A 20,898-nucleotide genomic window follows, 5' to 3' on the forward strand; every position below is an offset into this window, starting at 1 on the left:
CCCTGAGACAGGAGGGGTGGGTGCCTATCACTCCCAGCAGTGCCCAGAGACAGGAGGGGTGGGTGCAGAGTCCTCCCAGCAGTGCCCAGAGACAGGAGGGGTGGGTGCCTATCACTCCCAGCAGTGCCCAGAGACAGGAGGGATGGGTGCAGAGTCCTCCCAGCAGTGCCCAGAGACAGGAGGGGTGGGTGCAGAGTCCTCCCAGCAGTGCCCAGAGACAGGAGGGGTGGGTGCCTATCACTCCCAGCAGTGCCCAGAGACAGGAGGGGTGGGTGCAGAGTCCTCCCAGCAGTGCCCAGAGACAGGAGGGGTGGGTGCCTATCACTCCCAGCAGTGCCCTGAGACAGGAGGGGTGGGTGCCTATCACTTCCAGCAGTGCCCAGAGACAGGAGGGGTGGGTGCAGAGTCCTCCCAGCAGTGCCCAGAGACAGGAGGGGTGGGTGCCTATCACTCCCAGCAGTGCCCAGAGACAGGAGGGGTGGGTGCAGAGTCCTCCCAGCAGTGCCCAGAGACAGGAGGGGTGGGTGCCTATCACTCCCAGCAGTGCCCAGAGACAGGAGGGGTGGGTGCAGAGTCCTCCCAGCAGTGCCCAGAGACAGGAGGGGTGGGTGCAGAGTCCTCCCAGCAGTGCCCAGAGACAGGAGGGGTGGGTGCCTATCACTCCCAGCAGTGCCCAGAGACAGGAGGGGTGGGTGCAGAGTCCTCCCAGCAGTGCCCAGAGACAGGAGGGGTGGGTGCCTATCACTCCCAGCAGTTCCCAGAGACAGGAGGGTTGGGTGCAGAGTCCTCCCAGCAGTGCCCAGAGACAGGAGGGGTGGGTGCAGAGTCCTCCCAGCAGTGCCCAGAGACAGGAGGGGTGGGTGCCTATCACTCCCAGCAGTGCCCAGAGACAGGAGGGTGGGTGCCTATCACTCCCAGCAGTGCCCTGAGACAGGAGGGGTGGGTGCCTATCACTCCCAGCAGTGCCCAGAGACAGGAGGGGTGGGTGCAGAGTCCTCCCAGCAGTGCCCAGAGACAGGAGGGGTGGGTGCCTATCACTCCCAGCAGTGCCCAGAGACAGGAGGGGTGGGTGCAGAGTCCTCCCAGCAGTGCCCAGAGACAGGAGGGGTGGGTGCAGAGTCCTCCCAGCAGTGCCCAGAGACAGGAGGGGTGGGTGCCTATCACTCCCAGCAGTGCCCAGAGACAGGAGGGGTGGGTGCAGAGTCCTCCCAGCAGTGCCCAGAGACAGGAGGGGTGGGTGCCTATCACTCCCAGCAGTGCCCAGAGACAGGAGGGGTGGGTGCAGAGTCCCCCAGCAGTGCCCAGAGACAGGAGGGGTGGGTGTGATGCACAGTGTGAGCCTGGATCATTGATTGTGTAGTTGCCCTCATTCCACCTGTGTCCTTTCAATGGCACGTACTGCTTTTGGCCTTCCCCCAGAGGATCATGTCCCTATGACAAAGGTGCAATGCGTTGGATGCATACTATGCCTTGTTGTAAACAGCAAATGTGTTCTAATCTGTGTCTCTGTGACATGTGCCAGGTGTATTGATGTAGTGTCACTTGTTCATCCTCACAGGTAGACGCCTCTGCCAAGGAGCAGATATGGCTGGACGCCGTCAGCGCCGTGAGGAGTGCGGATGGTCGGAAGCGGCGCCTGTCCCAGGTGAGGAAACGCTGGCAGGATATCCGGTGCTGGACGCGGAGGATCGCACGGGTCCTGCTGGGGGACTCACCTGAGAGCCATAAGAACCGCGGGCGCCGCCGTCTCTCCCACATCCAGAAACGTGTGCTGGCAGTGGTCTTTCCAGACTTGGACAGGCGCCTACAGGAGATGCAGCAGCCAGAAGGGGGTAGGTACATGTGTGTTTGTTGTGTTTCACCAGCATTTGTAAGTGCACTGTTCCATGGATACACTTCCAGGGTTTATGGTGCTGTGCAGATCCTGTTACCCACAGTATTGCAGTGCTCTCCTGCCTCCCTTCCCCTCCTTGCAATGTGTTCTCTGGTCTGTGTGTAGTCACTCCATCACAAGGTTATGTGGCCTGACACCTTCTCCAAGTTTACTATGCCTGCAGCATCATGTGTGGGGGTGGTGTGTAACAGGTTTTGTGACCTTGCCTGTGCCCTGTCCAGTTCTGGACTTGTGGGTTCCATGTCAGTTGGCACTAATGCTGAGTCCAGACATGGGAGTTAATCTCTCAAGTGCGAGGCCTTCCAGCAGGCATGTCCCATGTGGTGGCCTGTGACATGATGTGCATGAGTGTGCGTTACGCATAGTGCAGGGATGTTAGCGTGTGTTGCAGTCATTCCCATTCAGGAGCATGGAGTTGTGTGGCCACTACTGTCCCCAGGGGCATCTTTTCCTAGGTATCATGTGTGTAATCCGAGAATGTCGACAATCTCTGTGTCTACAGCATAGGTTGTGCTCTGTGCCATTGTCCCCTGGCACCATGTATATTGACGTGAGATGTATTACAAGTGTCCACTGTCCAGCCTGACCTGATTTTCCAAGTACATACTCACAGTGGCCATTGCCTGTGTGTCTTGTTGCAATCATCTGATGATGCCCATTTGTACATGATTATTTGGACAGGCGCACCTTGGGTATTTTGTGTGCAATATTGAATTTTTGCATCCCATGTGTATTTCAGCCAGACTAAGAGATGTAAGTGCTTCCTGTGTCTCCACAGATTTGTCTCATGTAGGGGGTGGGTGGTGCGGGCATGGCCTACATGTCAAGACCTGTAATCTCCTTGCTAGGACTGGCCAGTGTGTGATGTTTGTCTGGACATACACTCAAGGTGCAGTGTGCCAGTCAGGGTGGGCATGTTATCAGTATTACTTATGCTGCATGTGCCTCTAGTTCCTGGATGTGGTCCCTGCTCATCCCTATTGCCTGCCAGGCTGTGTGGTGCAGATGCAGTGCTGTATTGTCCCCAGGGCCTTGCTCCTCAGTCAAAATTCCATGTCATCTCATTTGCTATTGTGTCATGCTCTCCATAGTTTTTCCATGGCATGGTGGGTCACACAACTGTGTCTTGCAGGGCCTACATATGTACCTTGTCTTGTTTTGTAGTTGTAACTCTTCCTTTGTTTCAGGCTATGCACTGTAACCTAAGTAGATTGGACTCATGTGACATATGTATACAGGTGTATGATTAATTTCTGTCTCTTCACCCTGCCCACAGCATCGTCGGGGGACACGGAGGGAGACATGGACACAGACGGCGCGGAGGGACCGAGCACCAGTGCCAGCGGTGACATCGTGCCTGGCACATCGAGTGGGACTGAGGCGGAGGAGAGTGAACCCGGGGACCTGTCGACTGGCACAACAGAGTATGAAGCTGACGGGTCTGAGGATGATCTCTCCGAGTGGGCGGTGGATGCACCACCATCTGACAGCAGCCCTACATCTCGCACCGCCCCCTCCATTGGCATCAGCCGCCTTCCACATGCTCGTGTCCCTTCCCAACGTGCCCGGTCACCACATGTCTCCTTCCTGCCAGGCACCGCACCCCCTGCCCCTGTCTCCACTGCTGCCGCCAATGCTGAGTCTGTGGACATCCAGCGGCAGTTGCAGATTGGTCAGACTGCGATCCTTAATGTCCTCCATGCCCACAGCCAGGTCCTCAACAACATGGAGGCATACTTGGAGGGCATTCATTCATCGCAGGCTGACCAACGCAACTTGCTGAGGTCCATAGACTCCACACTGACTGCAGCAGTGGGTCCGCATTCCACCCAATCCACTCCCTCCAAATCCCCTCCCCTCAGCTCTCCTGGCCACATCTCCCCCAAAGACTCCTTCATGGCTGCTCTGTCCCTGAGCCCCACAGTGACACCACCCCGCAAGCGGTCAAGGAAGTCCACGGTCAGGGTGCTTGAGTCCCCCCCCTGTCCACACCCTCCCCCAGTGGCGCTGCGACTCATCCCTCTGCCCCCCCCCCTCCTTGGGGCCTGACGTTCCTTCGGGTGCAGGGGAGTCCCTGGAGGACCTTGCTAAGGTGTGCAGCGCGCTCCTAGAATCCACCTTTGGCCCTGCCCCCCCCTTGTGGTGGGGTCCTCCATCCCTGCACCCACGTCGCCTACCCTTCGCCCTCCTGTCCCTGCGGTGCCTGTTCCTTCCCCCCCACATGATGCCCTCACCCCTGTGGAAGACGACGGAATGTAACTGTGCAGGCAAGCTAGGGGACACGCATCCCACTGTGTCCCCCATCCAGCTGTGACTCCTGGACTGCCCTATGGGCTTTGTAAATATTGAACTTACTACATACCAGTTTTTGGATCATGCTGAATAAAGCTATTTATTTTTTGCCCTTGGAACACTACTGCTTTGCTGGTATTGCTGTTGGTGGGGCTGCTACATGGTTGTGGGTGGTGTTCATGTGTTGGGTGTGTGGGAAATGTAGTAGTGTGCTGCTCATAGGGGGGACCCTGGGATCTGTGTGCCATCACACGGTGTTAGCTAGCTTTCTCCATTCATGTAAGCAGTTGCTGCATGGTGCAATTGTCCCATGGTGTATTCCTTCCTCTGTGTACCCTGACTTCTTCCCTGCAGGGTGTCCCCAGACTTTAGCGCAGAGCTGTGTGTACATTAGCTGGGTGTGTGACGGAGTCCTTCAACTTTGCACATGCATGCTGAGCCATTCTCCACCTGCATCATTCGTGGCATCCTTGGTAGTCATTGTACTTGTGTATGTGGACTATTGACATGACTTCATGTGGACATGTTTTCTTTTTGGCCCTATGCATGCGTATACTCCCAGCCTCGCACACATGTGGTACATGTACTGCAGGGTCTTTGTGCACCTGACTGACATTTGTGGGCATGGTATCTGTGGCTACTCCACCCTTTGTGATCCATGGGCACTGCTGGGAGTGTTAGGCACCCACCCCTCCTGTCTCTGGGCACTGCTGGGAGGACTCTGCACCCACCCCTCTCATGTCTGGGCACTGCTGGGAGGACTCTGCACCCACCCCTCCTGTCTCTGGGCACTGCTGGGAGTGTTAGGCACCCACCCCTCCTGTCTCTGGGCAATGCTGGGAGGACTCTGCACCCACCCCTCTCATGTCTGGGCACTGCTGGGAGGACTCTGCACCCACCCCTCCTGTCTCTGGGCACTGCTGGGAGTGTTAGGCACCCACCCCTCCTGTCTCTGGGCACTGCTGGGAGGACTCTGCACCCACCCCTCCTGTCTCTGGGCACTGCTGGGAGGACTCTGCACCCACCCCTCCTGTCTCTGGGCACTGCTGGGAGTGTTAGGCACCCACCCCTCCTGTGCCTGGGCACTGCTGGGAGGACTCTGCACCCACCCCTCCTGTCTCTGGGCACTGCTGGGAGGACTCTGCACCCACCCCTCTCATGTCTGGGCATTGCTGGGAGGACTCTGCACCCACCCCTCCTGTCTCTGGGCACTGCTGGGAGTGTTAGGCACCCACCCCTCCTGTCTCTGGGCACTGCTGGGAGTGTTAGGCACCCACCCCTCCTGTCTCTGGGCACTGCTGGGAGTGTTAGGCACCCACCCCTCCTGTCTCTGGGCACTGCTGGGAGGACTCTGCACCCACCCCTCTCATGTCTGGGCACTGCTGGGAGGACTCTGCACCCACCCCTCCTGTCTCTGGGCACTGCTGGGAGTGTTAGGCACCCACCCCTCCTGTCTCTGGGCACTGCTGGGAGGACTCTGCACCCACCCCTCCTGTCTCTGGGCACTGCTGGGAGGACTCTGCACCCACCCCTCCTGTCTCTGGGCACTGCTGGGAGTGTTAGGCACCCACCCCTCCTGTGTCTGGGCACTGCTGGGAGGACTCTGCACCCACCCCTCCTGTCTCTGGGCACTGCTGGGAGGACTCTGCACCCACCCCTCTCATGTCTGGGCACTGCTGGGAGGACTCTGCACCCACCCCTCCTGTCTCTGGGCACTGCTGGGAGGACTCTGCACCCACCCCTCCTGTCTCTGGGCACTGCTGGGAGTGTTAGTCACCCACCCCTCCTGTGTCTGGGCACTGCTGGGAGGACTCTGCACCCACCCCTCCTGTCTCTGGGCACTGCTGGGAGTGTTAGGCACCCACCCCTCCTGTCTCTGGGCACTGCTGGGAGTGTTAGGCACCCACCCCTCCTGTCTCTGGGCACTGCTGGGAGGACTCTGCACCCACCCCTCTCATGTCTGGGCACTGCTGGGAGGACTCTGCACCCACCCCTCCTGTCTCTGGGCACTGCTGGGAGTGTTAGGCAGCCACCCCTCCTGTCTCTGGGCACTGCTGGGAGTGTTAGGCACCCACCCCTCCTGTCTCTGGGCAGTGCTGGGAGGACTCTGCACCCACCTCTCCTATTTCACAATATGTACGCTCATAACATACACGGATGTGGGTTCGCTCCATGCATACGCGGGTGAGGGTATGTGTCGTACTTACACTGTTGGGGTGGGGGGTACGCTCCATGCATTCGAGGTGGGGATACGTGTCGTACTTACACTGTTGGAGTGGGGGGTACGCTCCATGCATACGCGGGTGAGGGTACGTGTCGTACATACACTGTTGGGGTGGGGGTACGCTCCATGCATACGCGGGTGAGGGTACGTGTCGTACTTACACTGTTGGGGTGAGGGGTACGCTCCATACGTACGCGGGTGGGGGTACGTGTCGTACTTACACTGTTGGCATGGGGGTACGCTCCATACGTACGCGGGTGGGGGTACGTGTCGTACTTACACTGTTGGGGTGGGGGGTACGCTCCATGCATTCGAGGTGGGGGTACGTGTCGTACTTACACTGTTGGGGTGGGGGGTACGCTCCATGCATTCGAGGTGAGGGTACGTGTCATACTTACACTGTTGGGGTGGGGGGTACGCTCCATACGTACGCGGATGGGGGTACGTGTCGTACTTACACTGTTGGGGTGGGGGGTACGCTCCATGCATTCAAGGTGAGGGTACGTGTCGTACTTACACTGTTGGGGTGGGGGGTACGCTCCATACGTACGCGGGTGGGGGTACGTGTCGTACTTACACTGTTGGCATGGGGGGTACGCTCCATACGTACGCGGGTGGGGGTACGTGTCGTACTTACACTGTTGGCATGGGGGGTACGCTCCATACGTACGCGGGTGGGGGTACATGTCATACTTACACTGTTGGCATGGGGGTACGCTCCATACGTACGCGGGTGGGGGTACGTGTCATACTTACACTGTTGGGGTGGGGGGTACGCTCCATGCATTCGAGGTGGGGGTACGTGTCGTACTTACTCTGTTGGCATGGGGGGTACGCTCCATGCATACGCGGGTGGGGGTACGTGTCGTACTTACACTGTTGGGGTGGGGGGTACGCTCCATGCATTCGAGGTGGGGGTACGTGTCGTACTTACTCTGTTGGCATGGGGGGTACGCTCCATGCATGCGCGGGTGGGGGTACGGTCCGTACATATCCGTACCCATGCTATGGACTGCTTGTGCGGGCCGTGCCCGGGCCTTTGCCACGTGGGTACAGCCGTCCAGCCATTGTTGGGGTGACGTAGGTGTGGGCGTGGTACGACTCGTACCCACGCTCTTAAGGCGTGGGTACGGGACGTACCTGTATGGTTGTGTTGCCGGTTCGCGTCGTGAAGGACTTCCGTTGTGGCGGTCGCTGGCTTGGCTGGACACGCCCCCACCCCCTCGTAGTGACCAGGGCCTGAGGGTCAGGTATGTCCAGGGCATGTGTGCTGTGTGACTTGGGTGGGGGTTATGTGTCCTGCCCCTGCCCCCCCCCTTTGCCCATGGGTGTTGTTCTGACCTTCTGCGGCGTCTGCGTCGGAACCTGTAGAGGAGGTCGACTGCTATGAGGGCCGGGATGACACGTAGGTTCGGGTCCATGTCTGTCCGTCGCGTACAGGTCCTCCTTGTTCGCGTCGTCCTGTCTGTCCGTCGCGTACGGGTCCTCCTTGTTCACGTCATCCTGATTTCCCGGCAGTTTTTGGCAGCCGGAAAATATTCACCGTGCGGGATGACGTCGGTGCGAATCGTGATTCCTGGGTCGTGAATGGCAGGCTGCGTGCGTCCCGACGTCACGTCGGCGCTTTCCCGGATCGCATTTGTACGTTTATTTTAGTCGGTCGGTGTTTTGTACGATTCGTACGGAAAAGGTGTTTCCGTACGAATCGTAATTCCATGTTTGTATATTTACACGACCGGGTACGCGTCGGACGGAGAATATGCTCCGTCCGACGGTTCGTACCCGGTTTTTACAGGATTGTGATCGGCACCTAAATGTGAATCTCGAGGCACAAGAAAAACGTGCCTTTCACAAGAGCACTGTCAGTCCTATAAATCAGATAACACGGTTATCTGTAAGAGGAGCTGTGAATCAGCAGCCACACGCTGCCTGCAGGGCACAGAGGCTGCCCTGCCAACGCTCCCAATGTATGCAAATAACTCTCGCATTCAGTGCTTCCAGAAGCCTTGATTCCAGCACAAACTTCCTCGCACAAGCGGTTTCCTCCTCGACGTGTCAGCAGATTACAATCCCAATTGATTTTTTATTTAATTGTCAACATGGCTAATGATGAAAATAGTGCAATTTTACAGGGATTTTCCCAGTCTAAAGAGAAGTAATTATGCTCCTAATCAAGAAACCTACAGAAATTTCCCATGATTAACCGCCCATACTTTGTTCAAAATTGCTGCTATAAAATTTAGAACAATTTGCTTGTAATGATTATGGACGGGGTTTATTTTGGGAGGTGGAATAAAAGTGGCCATTGCATAAATTATCCCCTAATTATACACTGAAGGCAGAATAATGAAGAAGCACTGGGACAAGGCTGCACCAGGCCTGCAGTGAATAAAGAAACGAGTTCTCAAAATAAACAGATAAAGACTGAAACTGCAGGGAGACTGTAATCGGCCGGTGCTCCTCTGTCTTAAACGGAAGTAAGCTAACAGCACCCAGAACGAGTCAGGACGCAGCAATTAACCTCTTCAGTGCCCATGACGAGATAGTCTCGTCATGGAGCACGGTCGCGCTGTGCCCATGACGAGACTATCTCGTCATGAACCCCACCCACTAATACAACGCCCGGCACAGGAGGGGGAAAGGGCGTGGCACAGAAGGGGTTAAGATGGGCACTGGAGCGAACCTATGGCAAGCAGCAGGCGGCCATAAGCATGGTGTAAGTAATTACAAAAGGTCTTGCAGACGGCGCATGTGCTGTAGGCTCGATCTAAAAACGCACATTTCCTATTCGTTTTTTTTTAATGTTAGAAAAGCTTTATTGAACAGTCAAAAAAAGACATAAATACCAGCAAAACAGAATCAAATGTTAAAGCAGAATTATAACAGAAGAGTTGGCTAGTACATTAAGGAAAAGAATAAAAGCTAATTTTGAGGTTTTATATGGAATGGGAAAGGAAGAAGGGAAGGGAAGGAAGAAGGGTTAGGGAAGGGGAAAATTCTAACACTTTAACATACAAGAAGATTGCATATTACATTGCGAATCACAAAGGAATGTGAGTGAACCATTGGTCAATTAATTCCATATATTAAGTTATGTTGTGTGATAAAGAAAGAGAACAGAGAGAACGGCATTCAGGGGGGTTTAAAATTTTCTGATTTTAGAGAGGAATTACGTTTTAAAACAATCTGATCTAAATAAGTAGTGAGGGGTAACCAAAAGAGAGCTCTATTAACTGTTGGTTTACAGGAGGAGGCGAAGGCAACATCAAGTCTATGAAAGTGGCAAAGACTATTCCACCAGTGTTGTGTAGAAAGATTAGTAAGGGTTTTCCAATTGAGAGTAATGTGTTGAAAGGCTAAAGCAAGCATGAGATCAAACAGGCCATGGTTATGTGAGGGTATAGATAAGGAATCAGAGAGACTTCCAGCGAACAGGAGGGGTATAGAATAAGAGATAGAAATCTTAAACATACGAGAGATATAGGACCAAACGTTCCCCCAAAAACTGGAAACCGAAGGACAGAGGAAAAGAAGATGCATAAGATTAGCATCAGAGGAGCCACTAGTCCAACAGTTAGAGTCAGTATTAGAAGAAAAACGAGCTATGGAAGCAAGGGTAAGGTAAAGTCTATGATAAAGAAAAAACATAGATTGAGTGAGAGAAGCTGAACAAGAATTTTTTAAAGATCTGGACCAGAGTTTATCCCAGAAGATGACAGTCCATTCGCATCCCAGATCAGATTCCCAGGAAAGTTCCAATTTAGATTTATCTCGATCGGGATTGGAGGCTAAGAAATATTTATATATAAGAGAGGCTTTAGGGCAAAGAGAGGAGTAATTTAAGAAGATATTTTTGGGATTCAGTGAGAGATGAAGGGGGAAGTGAATAGTATACATCAAGAATAACTGCCATGAGAGTGGTAAACTTCTGTAAAAAGGAACGGGGGCAACGGAATAAGGCTTGAAATTGGGGAAAAGAGCATGGTGAGAGTCCATTAAAAAGGTGTTTGACCCAAATGATGCCTTGTAATCTCCAAGTTTTCCAGAAACTGGGTCTGTTATTGAGGAGAATAAGAGAATTATGCCAAATAGGAGAGTCCAAGAGGGAATCGTGAGAGAGGGGATTAGGTGAAACTAAGGGTTTCAGAAGGGAACAAGTATGTCTAAACAAGGGAAGGGATGTATGAGGAGTTTTGACAGAGAAAGTCGTAACTTCCTTGAGAGAAAAGGGTAATGATAAAGTTTGCTCAATAGAGAGCCAAAGGGGAGTAAAGGGAGAGGGATCGGATAGAAGCCATTTCGAGGATTGACTAAGAGAAAAAGATTTACGGTAAAGACGAAAATCAGGGAAGTTCACACCACCATTAGACTTTGTCTTACGAAGAAAGGATAGGGCAATTCTAGCTTTCTTATTATTCCAAAGAAATTTAGAGAGGCAGGAGTCAATACGCTTAAAGTATAGGGCAGGAATGTAAACGGGAAGCATAGAAAGTGTATAAATTAAAATAGGGGCAATCATCATTTTAATTGAATCTAACCGGCCTCACCAAGAGAGAAAAAGGGGATTCCAAGAAGAGAGTAGTTTATCAATATGAGATAGAACAGCAGCCATGTTTAATTTAATTGAGGAAGCAATTGAATTGGAAAACCATATACCTAAATATTTAATATTTGAATTATTCCAGGAAAACCGGTAGAAGAAAAGGAGTGAGGAAGACAACATTTTGTGAGGGGGAGAATTTCTGTTTTGCCTGAATCGATTTTATAACCAGAAACCTGTGAAAAGGAGTCAAACTTGTGTAATAAAGGGGGAATAGAGGTTTCAGGCGCAGAAATAAATAAAAGGATATCGTCCGCATAAGCGGAAAGTTTTAGTTGTTGGTCGCCATAAGGAAAACCAGAAATAGAGTCATTGTTACGAATAGAAGACAGAAAGGGTTCAAGAGCTAGGATGAAGAGAAGAGGGGATAAAGGGCATCCTTGACAAACTCCTCGTTGAAGAGGAAAATGAGATTAGATTCGACCATTGACTAATACTGAAGCTCCGGGGGCAGAATATAGTAAAGAGATAAGTGAGATCAATTTGGGACCAAAACTGTGCCATTGTAAAGACGCAAATAGGAAGGACCAATCTACTCTATCAAAAACCTTCTCTGCATCAACTGAGATGACCGCTAGAGAAGTGGAAAGGGATGGAATTTTATTTAACACATTGAGGAAAAGCCGAAAGTTATCAGAGGTATGTCATCCCTTGACAACACCATACTGCTCTTTTCCAATAAGATGAGGCATGAGAGGATCTAGACGTAAAGTAAGCATTTTAGCAAATAATTTATAATCGACATTAATCAGAGAAATCGGACAATAATTCTTACAATATTTAGAGTCTCGACCTTCTTTATGTATGAGACAAATTGTGGCCTCCTGAAAAGTACCCTCTGTTTTGCCAGTTAAAAGAAATGAGTGGAAAAGTGTTAAAAGTTTCAGCAGTAGTAGATCTGAAAAGTGTAAATAAAATTCAACCGAAAAACTGTCTGGGCCGGGAGTCTTCCCTTTAGTGAGAGAATTTAAGGCAATGGATAGTTCATTAAGGGATATGTCTAATTCAAGATCGGATAAATTAAGATGAGATGAAGAGGGAGGAGGAATTTTATCATTGTACTCCTGAATGGTAGAAGAAGAAGGAGGAGATTCCAGAGTATAAAGTCTCGACCTTCTTTATGTATGAGACAAATTGTGGCCTCCTGAAAAGTACCCTCTGTTTTGCCAGTTAAAAGAAATGAGTGGAAAAGTGTTAAAAGTTTCAGCAGTAGTAGATCTGAAAAGTGTAAATAAAATTCAACAGAAAAACTGTCTGGGCCGGGAGTCTTCCCTTTAGTGAGAGAATTTAAGGCAATGGATAGTTCATTAAGGGATATGTCTAATTCAAGATCGGATAAATTAAGATGAGATGAAGAGGGAGGAGGAATTTTATCATTGTACTCCTGAATGGTAGAAGAAGAAGGAGGAGATTCCAGAGTATAAAGATTTTGGTAGAAGAGTTGGAATTAATTAAGTATTTCCTGATCTTTGGGTGAAAGGGAGCCTTTTGAGGAATAAATAGAGTCTATGAGGGTGCAATCCTTGCGTGTTTTGAGATAATTCGCCAAGAGCTTCCCTGCGTTATTACAACCACCATAGTAACGAGCGCTACTACGAAGAAGCATTGAGCACTCATTATCAGTGGTGGTTTTATTAAAAGCGAGTTTAGCGCGGATCAATTCTGGTGAAACCGAATCCTTCGAAGAAGTATAAAATTTGTGTTCCAAAAACTTGATATGCGCCAAAGTGGCCTTTCCAGCTGAAGAAAGCATTTCTTTTTTTGTGAGACAAAGTCAATGATAAAGCCTCTTGCAGTAGCCTTTAAAGAATTCATTTGCAAAGGAGCGAAAAGATGAAGAAAAGAGAGGGTCTAAGAGGAGAGAATTGTTAAAACGCCAACAAGAGGATCTGGGATGCGGAGGTAGCAAATCAAGATCTGTTACAATTGGGGCATGATCATGGATAACAATAGGTTCAATAGAGGAAGATAGTAAATTTTGAGATAAGGATTGAGAGAGAAAGATATAGTCCAAGCGGGAAAGAGAAACGTGGTGAGGAGAGAAAAAAGAAAAATCCAACGAATCGGGGTGGGAGAGTTTTCAGGAATCTATGAGATGTGCTTGGGAAATAGTGTCAAGAAAGTGTTTATGGGTCTTATGGGGAACAAAACTAACTTGAGATTGACGATCGAGAAATGGGTCTACAACTTGGTTACAATCGCCTCCTAGTATGAAAAGATCATCTTGGAATTGGACACATTTTTGCATAATTAGAGGCCAGAAGGAACAATCAGGATGTGTCGGTCCATAAACATTAAAAACAGTTAAAGAAACAGTATTAATTAACAACTTAGCTAGTAGCCATCTACCTTCTGCATCAGTTTCTTGGGATAAGACTTTACAATTCAACTTCTTATGACATAAAATTATGACACCATTTTTTTATTAGCAGAAGGAGAGAATAGAACTGTACCTACCCAACCTCTTTTTAATTTTAACGCCTCAATTTCAGTGAGGTGGGTCTCTTGTAGGAGTACTAGGTCAGGATTATAAGAGGTGAGGTGGGAAAGAATTCTCTGTCTCTTAAATGGATTAATAAAACCTTTCACATTCCAGGAAATAACTCTGAATGCAAAAACATTAAAGACTTATACAGTACCAAATATGCAGTAATAGGAGAATGAAAGGAGAAACAAATGTAGAATAGGGAAAGAAAATTAGGAAGGAAAAAGGGAAGACAGAAGGAAGAGGAGAAATACAAGGAGAGACAGTACATATCCAGAAGGATGACTGAAAAAAAACATACCTGAGGGGAACGGAAACAAGATAAGACTGGGGCAATGGCGATGAACGGGAGATGAGACGCCCGAACCAGGGAATCCGGACCACACCAGAACAAATAAGGGAGTGTAGACGGACCAAACAACTTTAAAAATGACAGATGGGACCTGTATGAATATAAAAGGGAATTAAGAGAATATCAAAATTGATAAAGAGCAATTGGAAGATACATACCGGACACAACTAAGAGATACAAAAAACAAATATGAGCTATAGAAACGGCATTTAGAATAACAGTAAAAAAAAAACATTAAAAGAAGAAGCAAAACATAGATAAATAAATAAGAGGAGGAGCGCAACTAGTATAACTTGAGAAATGGAGATGAACAACTATATTGGATATTCAAACAATTAACTATATTAAAATATAATCATATAAGAAAGACAAAAAGATGAACAAATATAAACATAAGTGAATCATAAATTAATAGTATAGTAACAATAAGAGTAATAGAGATATGGGTATAACATGTCAACCCGTAGGAGGGTCAGCAGTATCCATGTTGGTCAAAGTATGAGAATGGATAAACTTCTTGAGTTCTGCAGGATCATAAAAAGGAAAGAGTTCGATTTTGAAAGGTCACCTTAAAGATGCAAGGGTGAAAAAGTCCATAGCGAGCACCCATTGAACGAAGAGGTGGACGAAGATTAAAAAACTCTTTTCGCCTGGCTGCTGTAACATTGGAGACATCTTGAGAACGAAAGACTCTCTGACCTAGCCAAGAAATGTGTTGTTTGGCTCTGGCTGAAGAAAGAACAGAAAGCAGGTCAGTAAATTTCAAGAAGAGAATAATAACTCCCCGGGGTCTGACCGAGGATGAAGAGAGCGAAGGACGTGGACCAAGTCTGTGAGCTTTCTGGATATTCAGCGTTGTTGAAGTAGGCATATCCAGTAGTTTCGGTAGAAAGGAAGAGAAAAAGGTGACAGAATCTTCTCCTTCCAAAGCTTCTGGTAATCCATAGATGCGTAGGTTATTCCTCCTGTTGCGGTTTTCCAAATCTTCAGTATGCTGTTGAAGTTTGCGAACCTCCTTCTCCAGAGAGGAAAGTCTTTGAGAGTCACCTTGAACAGTCGAGAGTTGTTGTTCTATTACAGAGACTCTATTCTCCATTGAGGACCACTTTTCTTCCAGTAATTGAATTTTACTGTTCGTTTCTTCCAGAAACGGGCGCACAGCGCAAATTTCCTCCAACAACAGTTCCAAGGAGATAGTAGGAAGTGTCTTCTCAGGACATGGCGGCCGCTCTGAGGCCCGTTGAAAACAGTAAAATTAGAAGCGAAGCGGGATGCGCAGCAACTTTACACATGGCTCACCATGATTGCGGGGTGTTCCGCCGATAGTAGTGCTGCAGTCCGTGAATTAAAGATGCGAGAAACGCATCTAAATGCTGACAGCGTTGTTCGGCAAATCAGAGCTCCCAATTCAAGCAGCCATCTTGGCCGGCACCGAAACCACGCCCCCTGTATTTGTGCTTTAATTTTGCTCTGTGTCTTGCTTTTCACTATGGCTACTGGCTATGGAAGCAGGCACATTGACATAAGAACTCAACTGTGATAAGTTATTACAGTTAAGCGGCTATGTTATTTCTTTATTACAGGCAACTAGGTGTGTCACAAGTAGCCTGTGATAAGGAAATTATAAACAGGATTTTATACAGGGATTGCAGAACCCCATGTATTATAAATACAACCATGAAGAAAATGTTGCTACAGCCCCGGATGGCTCAGTTCCCAACTACCAATCCACCTACACACCACACTATCACATTTCACACGGCAAGCTCAAAATTTCACTTATAACACTCACCAACAGCTATCAGCTCGCTATCATACATTCCTGCCCACCAGTGTTTTTGTTTTCATTCCTTGTTTAGTTTTGACTATGCCTAAATAGCCTTCATGGCATTGCTTCATAATTGCCTTGTAAATTCTTTGTAGGAATAATATTACCACTCTTCGCTAATTTCCAGCCTCCCAATAAGGTTTCGTTTGAAGACACAAGCTCTTTTTTATGGGTCAACATTGCGTAGTGAATTCACTAACATTTAACAACACAGGATGCTTTCCACTTTCCACTCCTCATTCATTATTGCAGGCCACCACTATCACTATTCAAAGTAATCTGGCAACTTCCCCCTTTATCTTCAATGCACTCTTGCATATGAGTAGGCATTCTTGAGAGGTTGTCCTTCAATAGGTTTTTCTTACCCAGTACATGCACCACTTTGTTCTGTCAATGCATCCACATTCTCGGGGGGGAACAGCCATTACAACGCGGTTTTTACCACGCGCAGCTTTTACATCGCATGCGTTACAACGCATGTGATGTTACAACGCAATGCCATTACAACGCAAGTCTTTACATCGACTTGCGCTAGATGGCGTGCTAACATTACAAATAGTGTAGTTTACTATCCCAACACCTTCCCTACTGTTACGTGGACTGGAGTTGGAATAGTAAATTACACTTTTCTAATGTTAGCACGCCATCTAGTGCAAGTCGATGTAAAGACTTGCGTTGTAATGGCATAGCGTTGTAACATCGCATGCGTTGTAACACATGCGATGTAACTGCACGCGTTGTAATGACACGCGTTGTAATGTCATACATCCTTCTCGGGGACATATTTCCCATTCCATCTGAGGTTAACAGTTTTGTCAAACGCTTCTGATCACAACAATTGACAAGCGGTTTTAACCATACCAAAACTCTGAAATGCTCTAATGCTCATACACATCAGAGCTTCTCCTCATTGATAGTTGCAACGCAGTTCATAAAATATTCCTTCCATTCAAACCATACCAGGTTGGGTTCACACGGTGAACTTAGGACATCTTTGGGTGGATTAATGTGACCTCCTGTGCACACATTTTAAAGAAAGTGTTGTTTAGCTCTATACCTTTACTTCACCAGTAAGTGCTGTACTAGTCCACTGTCCGTTCTTCACCACACACTAAGTAACACCAAAATCATGTTTCAACAAAGGTATTCACCCAAAAATTCTGAACAGGGTGTTCCACAGAAATAGGGTTATAATGAATTGTTTTTACAGAAATGATGGGAGGAAGCTATATTCCTTGCAATCCCCTCCAAAATATTGTACACTTCCTCACCTGCAGCTATGTCGCATCACAAAGTGTCACCAATCTTCTCAACAACCACTGACTTTTGATCGTCACAAGTCATCGTTAACCACTTGAAAGAGAAATTAACGCCAGCGCATCCACTTTGTTAATGACCCCAGAGTTTACTTGTGCCTATGTGGGCCACAAAATGGCCTTCAAGTCAGATCACGCACTTGAACCCACATTGATATCTAATGATGCACAGCTTCATCATTAGGGACTTCGGTGATGCACACCACTGCACTAACTTTCAAAAGCAGAGAATGCTGCTCAGTGAGGAGTCTAAGAAGATGATGTCTTGATCAAGCGACGGGAACCGTTGGAGCTAGTTACCCGTTGAGCATACCATAACTCACCAGTACCCGGAGACACACTAATGTAGGCCTCTCCTCCTCATATGCCAAATCCACAATGTCCATATTGGTGCTACTCTCCAATCCTCCTTGGTTGTCTTTATTTATGTGACCTGAACCCTGAGTTCGAACCAATACCAGGTTGTGTGAATCACTCCTCGCCAGTTCTGTAGCAGCTCCCCTTCTACCCATCACTACTTCACACAAGTGTCCTAGAATGCACATGAGTTACTCGAGTTTATTCGGATAAACGACCTGCTTCCTCGCCTTCCTCCAACTCCACTTTGAACTACCCAGGATAACATCTCAATTGGAACTTGGAATACATAATGTAATTATACAGAGCTGGTTGATAAAGTGAAGCGAGGACGCACCTTACATTGCAATTAAAAGCAATACACAACACTCTCACTGTACTCTCAAAATTTGTTTTTAAAAACCTGCATCCTGTCTCCCTCTCCCACCACTCTGTTCCAGCTTCCCCTCATCCTTGCAAAAAATCTAAAAAACAGATGGCCTGACACCCTACATCATCACATTCTGAAGCTTTCTGTCACTTCCCAGCCCCAATGCCATGCTCCCGACTCTCATTGAGAATGGAGAAATGGCCCTATTATGAAAGCACTTTTGATAGACCACTGTCAGCACAGAGAGGAGAGTGGATAATAGATATTAGAAGAGCTCGAGCACAATCCACATTCAGGCCGTTCCACTTGCCTGCAGAACCAAGAGAAGAGGAGGTGGTGTTGGACACATGGGACTCTCATTTAACCATGTTCCTTGAGACTCAGTAAGCTTTACCAATCAGGCTAAAGACCAGAAAAACGACTGCTTCCCCTAGTGACAGCACAGCAGAGAAAATCTGGCATCCACACTAATTGTTTCTTATTAAAGCCATTGATAGCAAATAAATAATTGAAGAGTAGACACTGGAAGTCATTAGGAGAGTCCTACTGATGAGAGATGGAAGGAACAGGACCGGTGGGTAATATTATGTAAATTCTTCCTTTGTATGCTATCGTTGCTCTTTGACAATTGTTAAAAAATAACAATATGAAAAGGTTGCAAATGTACTTCAATGACGTTTAACTGTACAACTCCCTATATACTGATTAAGATCTTGCTAAGGGACTTTGCTAGCACCTTTTGGAAAGGCCTTTGTTTATACTGAAAAGTACAGTACTGAGATACAGAACCAAATGATAGATATTTCATAAAATTAGACACATACGTTTGATTCTGTTTTGATCTACAATCTACTGAATATATTGGAAATAGAGTGATAATCCGTCATCCATGTATCTGTATTCTATTTCAGGTCATGAAGATAAAAAGAAGATACATGCTACCAGTTGAGACAATTTCTTCTCACCCAACTGCTTCATGATAGTGGAGATGGCGACTTGGAATGAAATGGAGCTGCGAGATACCCTTTGCGAAAGTATGGAAAGCAGCGAGGAAAATGCTGCCTGCTGCAAAGAGTCTACTTCTGCCAATCAATATGAGAAAACTGAGTCAACCAGTGCCAGCCTTATGACCAACTGGAAACTGCTAGAGAATGGGAATTCCACCAACGAGGCCTTCCTTTCCCGTTTCTCCAAGGATTGCAATGACAGCTTGGGAATTGGACAGGTGAGCTTGGAGGAAGGGGACCAAAGAGTGATCATTAACATTGCCGGGCTCAGGTTTGAAACACAACTCAAAACGCTCAACGAGTTTCCTGACACTCTCCTTGGAGACCCACACAAGAGGATGCAGTTCTTTGATTCCATGAGAAATGAGTATTTCTTTGACAGAAACAGGCCGAGTTTTGATGGAATATTATACTACTACCAATCCGGTGGCAAAATCAGGAGACCAGCAAACGTCCCTATTGATGTGTTCGCCGACGAGATTGTGTTTTATGAGTTGGGGAATGATGCAATGGAGCAGTTCAGGGAAGATGAGGGGTTCATCAAGGAGCCTGAGGTACCTTTACCAACAAATGACTTTTACAAACAGTTCTGGCTACTCTTTGAGTATCCAGAAAGCTCCAATGCTGCCAGAGGAGTCGCTTTGGTCTCCGTTTTGGTGATTATAATCTCCATTCTCATTTTCTGCGTGGAGACTTTGCCCGAATTTAGGGAAGAAAAAGAATTTCCAACCTCAAACGCCACTTCCATTGCTAAGTTGCCGAACACTTTCACTGACCCATTCTTTGTTATAGAAACGGCCTGTATTATTTGGTTTTCATTTGAACTAGTAGTGAGGTTTACCGTGTGCCCCAGCACAACTGAGTTCTTCAGGAACATCATGAATATCATTGATATTGTGTCCATCATTCCTTATTTTGTGACTCTGATAACTGAATTAATACAGCAGACAGAGCCCACAGGGCAGCAGAATATGTCACTGGCTATTTTGAGAATAATTCGACTTGTCAGGGTGTTCAGGATTTTTAAGTTATCAAGGCACTCCAAGGGCTTGCAAATTTTGGGGCAGACATTAAAGGCCAGCATGAGGGAACTTGGTTTGCTGATCTTCTTTTTGTTCATTGGAGTGATCCTTTTCTCCAGTGCTGTCTATTTTGCAGAAGTGGACGAACCTCAGTCACAGTTCACCAGTATCCCTGATGGCTTCTGGTGGGCTGTCGTCACAATGACCACTGTTGGCTATGGAGATATGTGTCCAATCACAGTTGGAGGGAAAATGGTGGGCACCCTCTGTGCCATTGCAGGGGTGTTAACAATTGCTCTTCCGGTCCCAGTGATTGTTTCAAATTTCAACTATTTCTACCATAGGGAAACCGAGAATGAGGAAAGACAAGCGATTCCAGCAGAGGTGGAAAAACTCCAATCACTGACCATTACAAGAACAGGAAGTGAGGTGTCTCTGAATAAGAACAATGGAGCATGTGCTCGTGACCAATCAAACAATGGCAAGTCATGCCTCTACAATAAACACAGAAACTCAGGAGACGTTTAAAGGCACGCAGGCTTAAATAATGTACCTGATGTTTCTCATCGTTAATAGGTTTCTAAAATGAACATGTTTTATAGAATAAAATAGGCAAATGCCCTTTTGATGTGTGTACCAAATGACGGAGAAGTAAAAAAAGGAAATTATGGCTTCACATATTCAATCATCATCCTATCAGTCTGTTATGAGACTCATCGATAAAGGAGAAAATAACTTTAATACAGATGTTTACAAGCATTGAATTTGTTAGGGTGAGCACTATCGCTCCCTCTTCAGAGGTTAAATATTCATGGGACTACTGTTAAATATTTAACACAATACTCTCTTTAAATGAGAACTGGCATTTGACGGAGAGTTAACGCTACATTCTATAAGACGACAAATTCACAGAAGCAAACCTGTTGAACTATCTTTTCAGCACTGCTAACAATTTATCGCATCCTTGGTCTCTAAATCTCTATTTTGTTTTTTAAAGGCTCAGGGTTTTGAACCACACCTGTCCCAGACTAATTTTTTCTTCCAAGAATTTTTTTCCATCGTGTTACAGAAAACAGTCTGAACCTCTGCATAACACTAGTAAACGTATGCACTGTCATAAGTGCATCAACTGTTAATGCAAGGCCTCTTGA

At 47.6% G+C, this 20,898-nt stretch overlaps 1 protein-coding gene across 1 annotated transcript; it reads left to right on the forward strand.

The window, feature by feature from the left end:
• The first annotated feature begins 18,703 nt into the window (after positions 1 to 18,703).
• Positions 18,704 to 20,275, forward strand: KCNA10 (potassium voltage-gated channel subfamily A member 10). Its single transcript, XM_085614359.1, has one exon. It carries the CDS (start codon positions 18,707 to 18,709, stop codon positions 20,273 to 20,275), a length of 1,569 nt encoding a protein of 522 aa, XP_085470485.1. The 5' UTR covers positions 18,704 to 18,706.
• Positions 20,276 to 20,898: the final 623 nt, after the last annotated feature.

Source organism: Triturus cristatus, chromosome 1_2, assembly GCF_964204655.1.
Source record: "Triturus cristatus chromosome 1_2, aTriCri1.1, whole genome shotgun sequence".
Classification (NCBI taxonomy): Eukaryota; Metazoa; Chordata; class Amphibia; order Caudata; family Salamandridae; genus Triturus; species Triturus cristatus.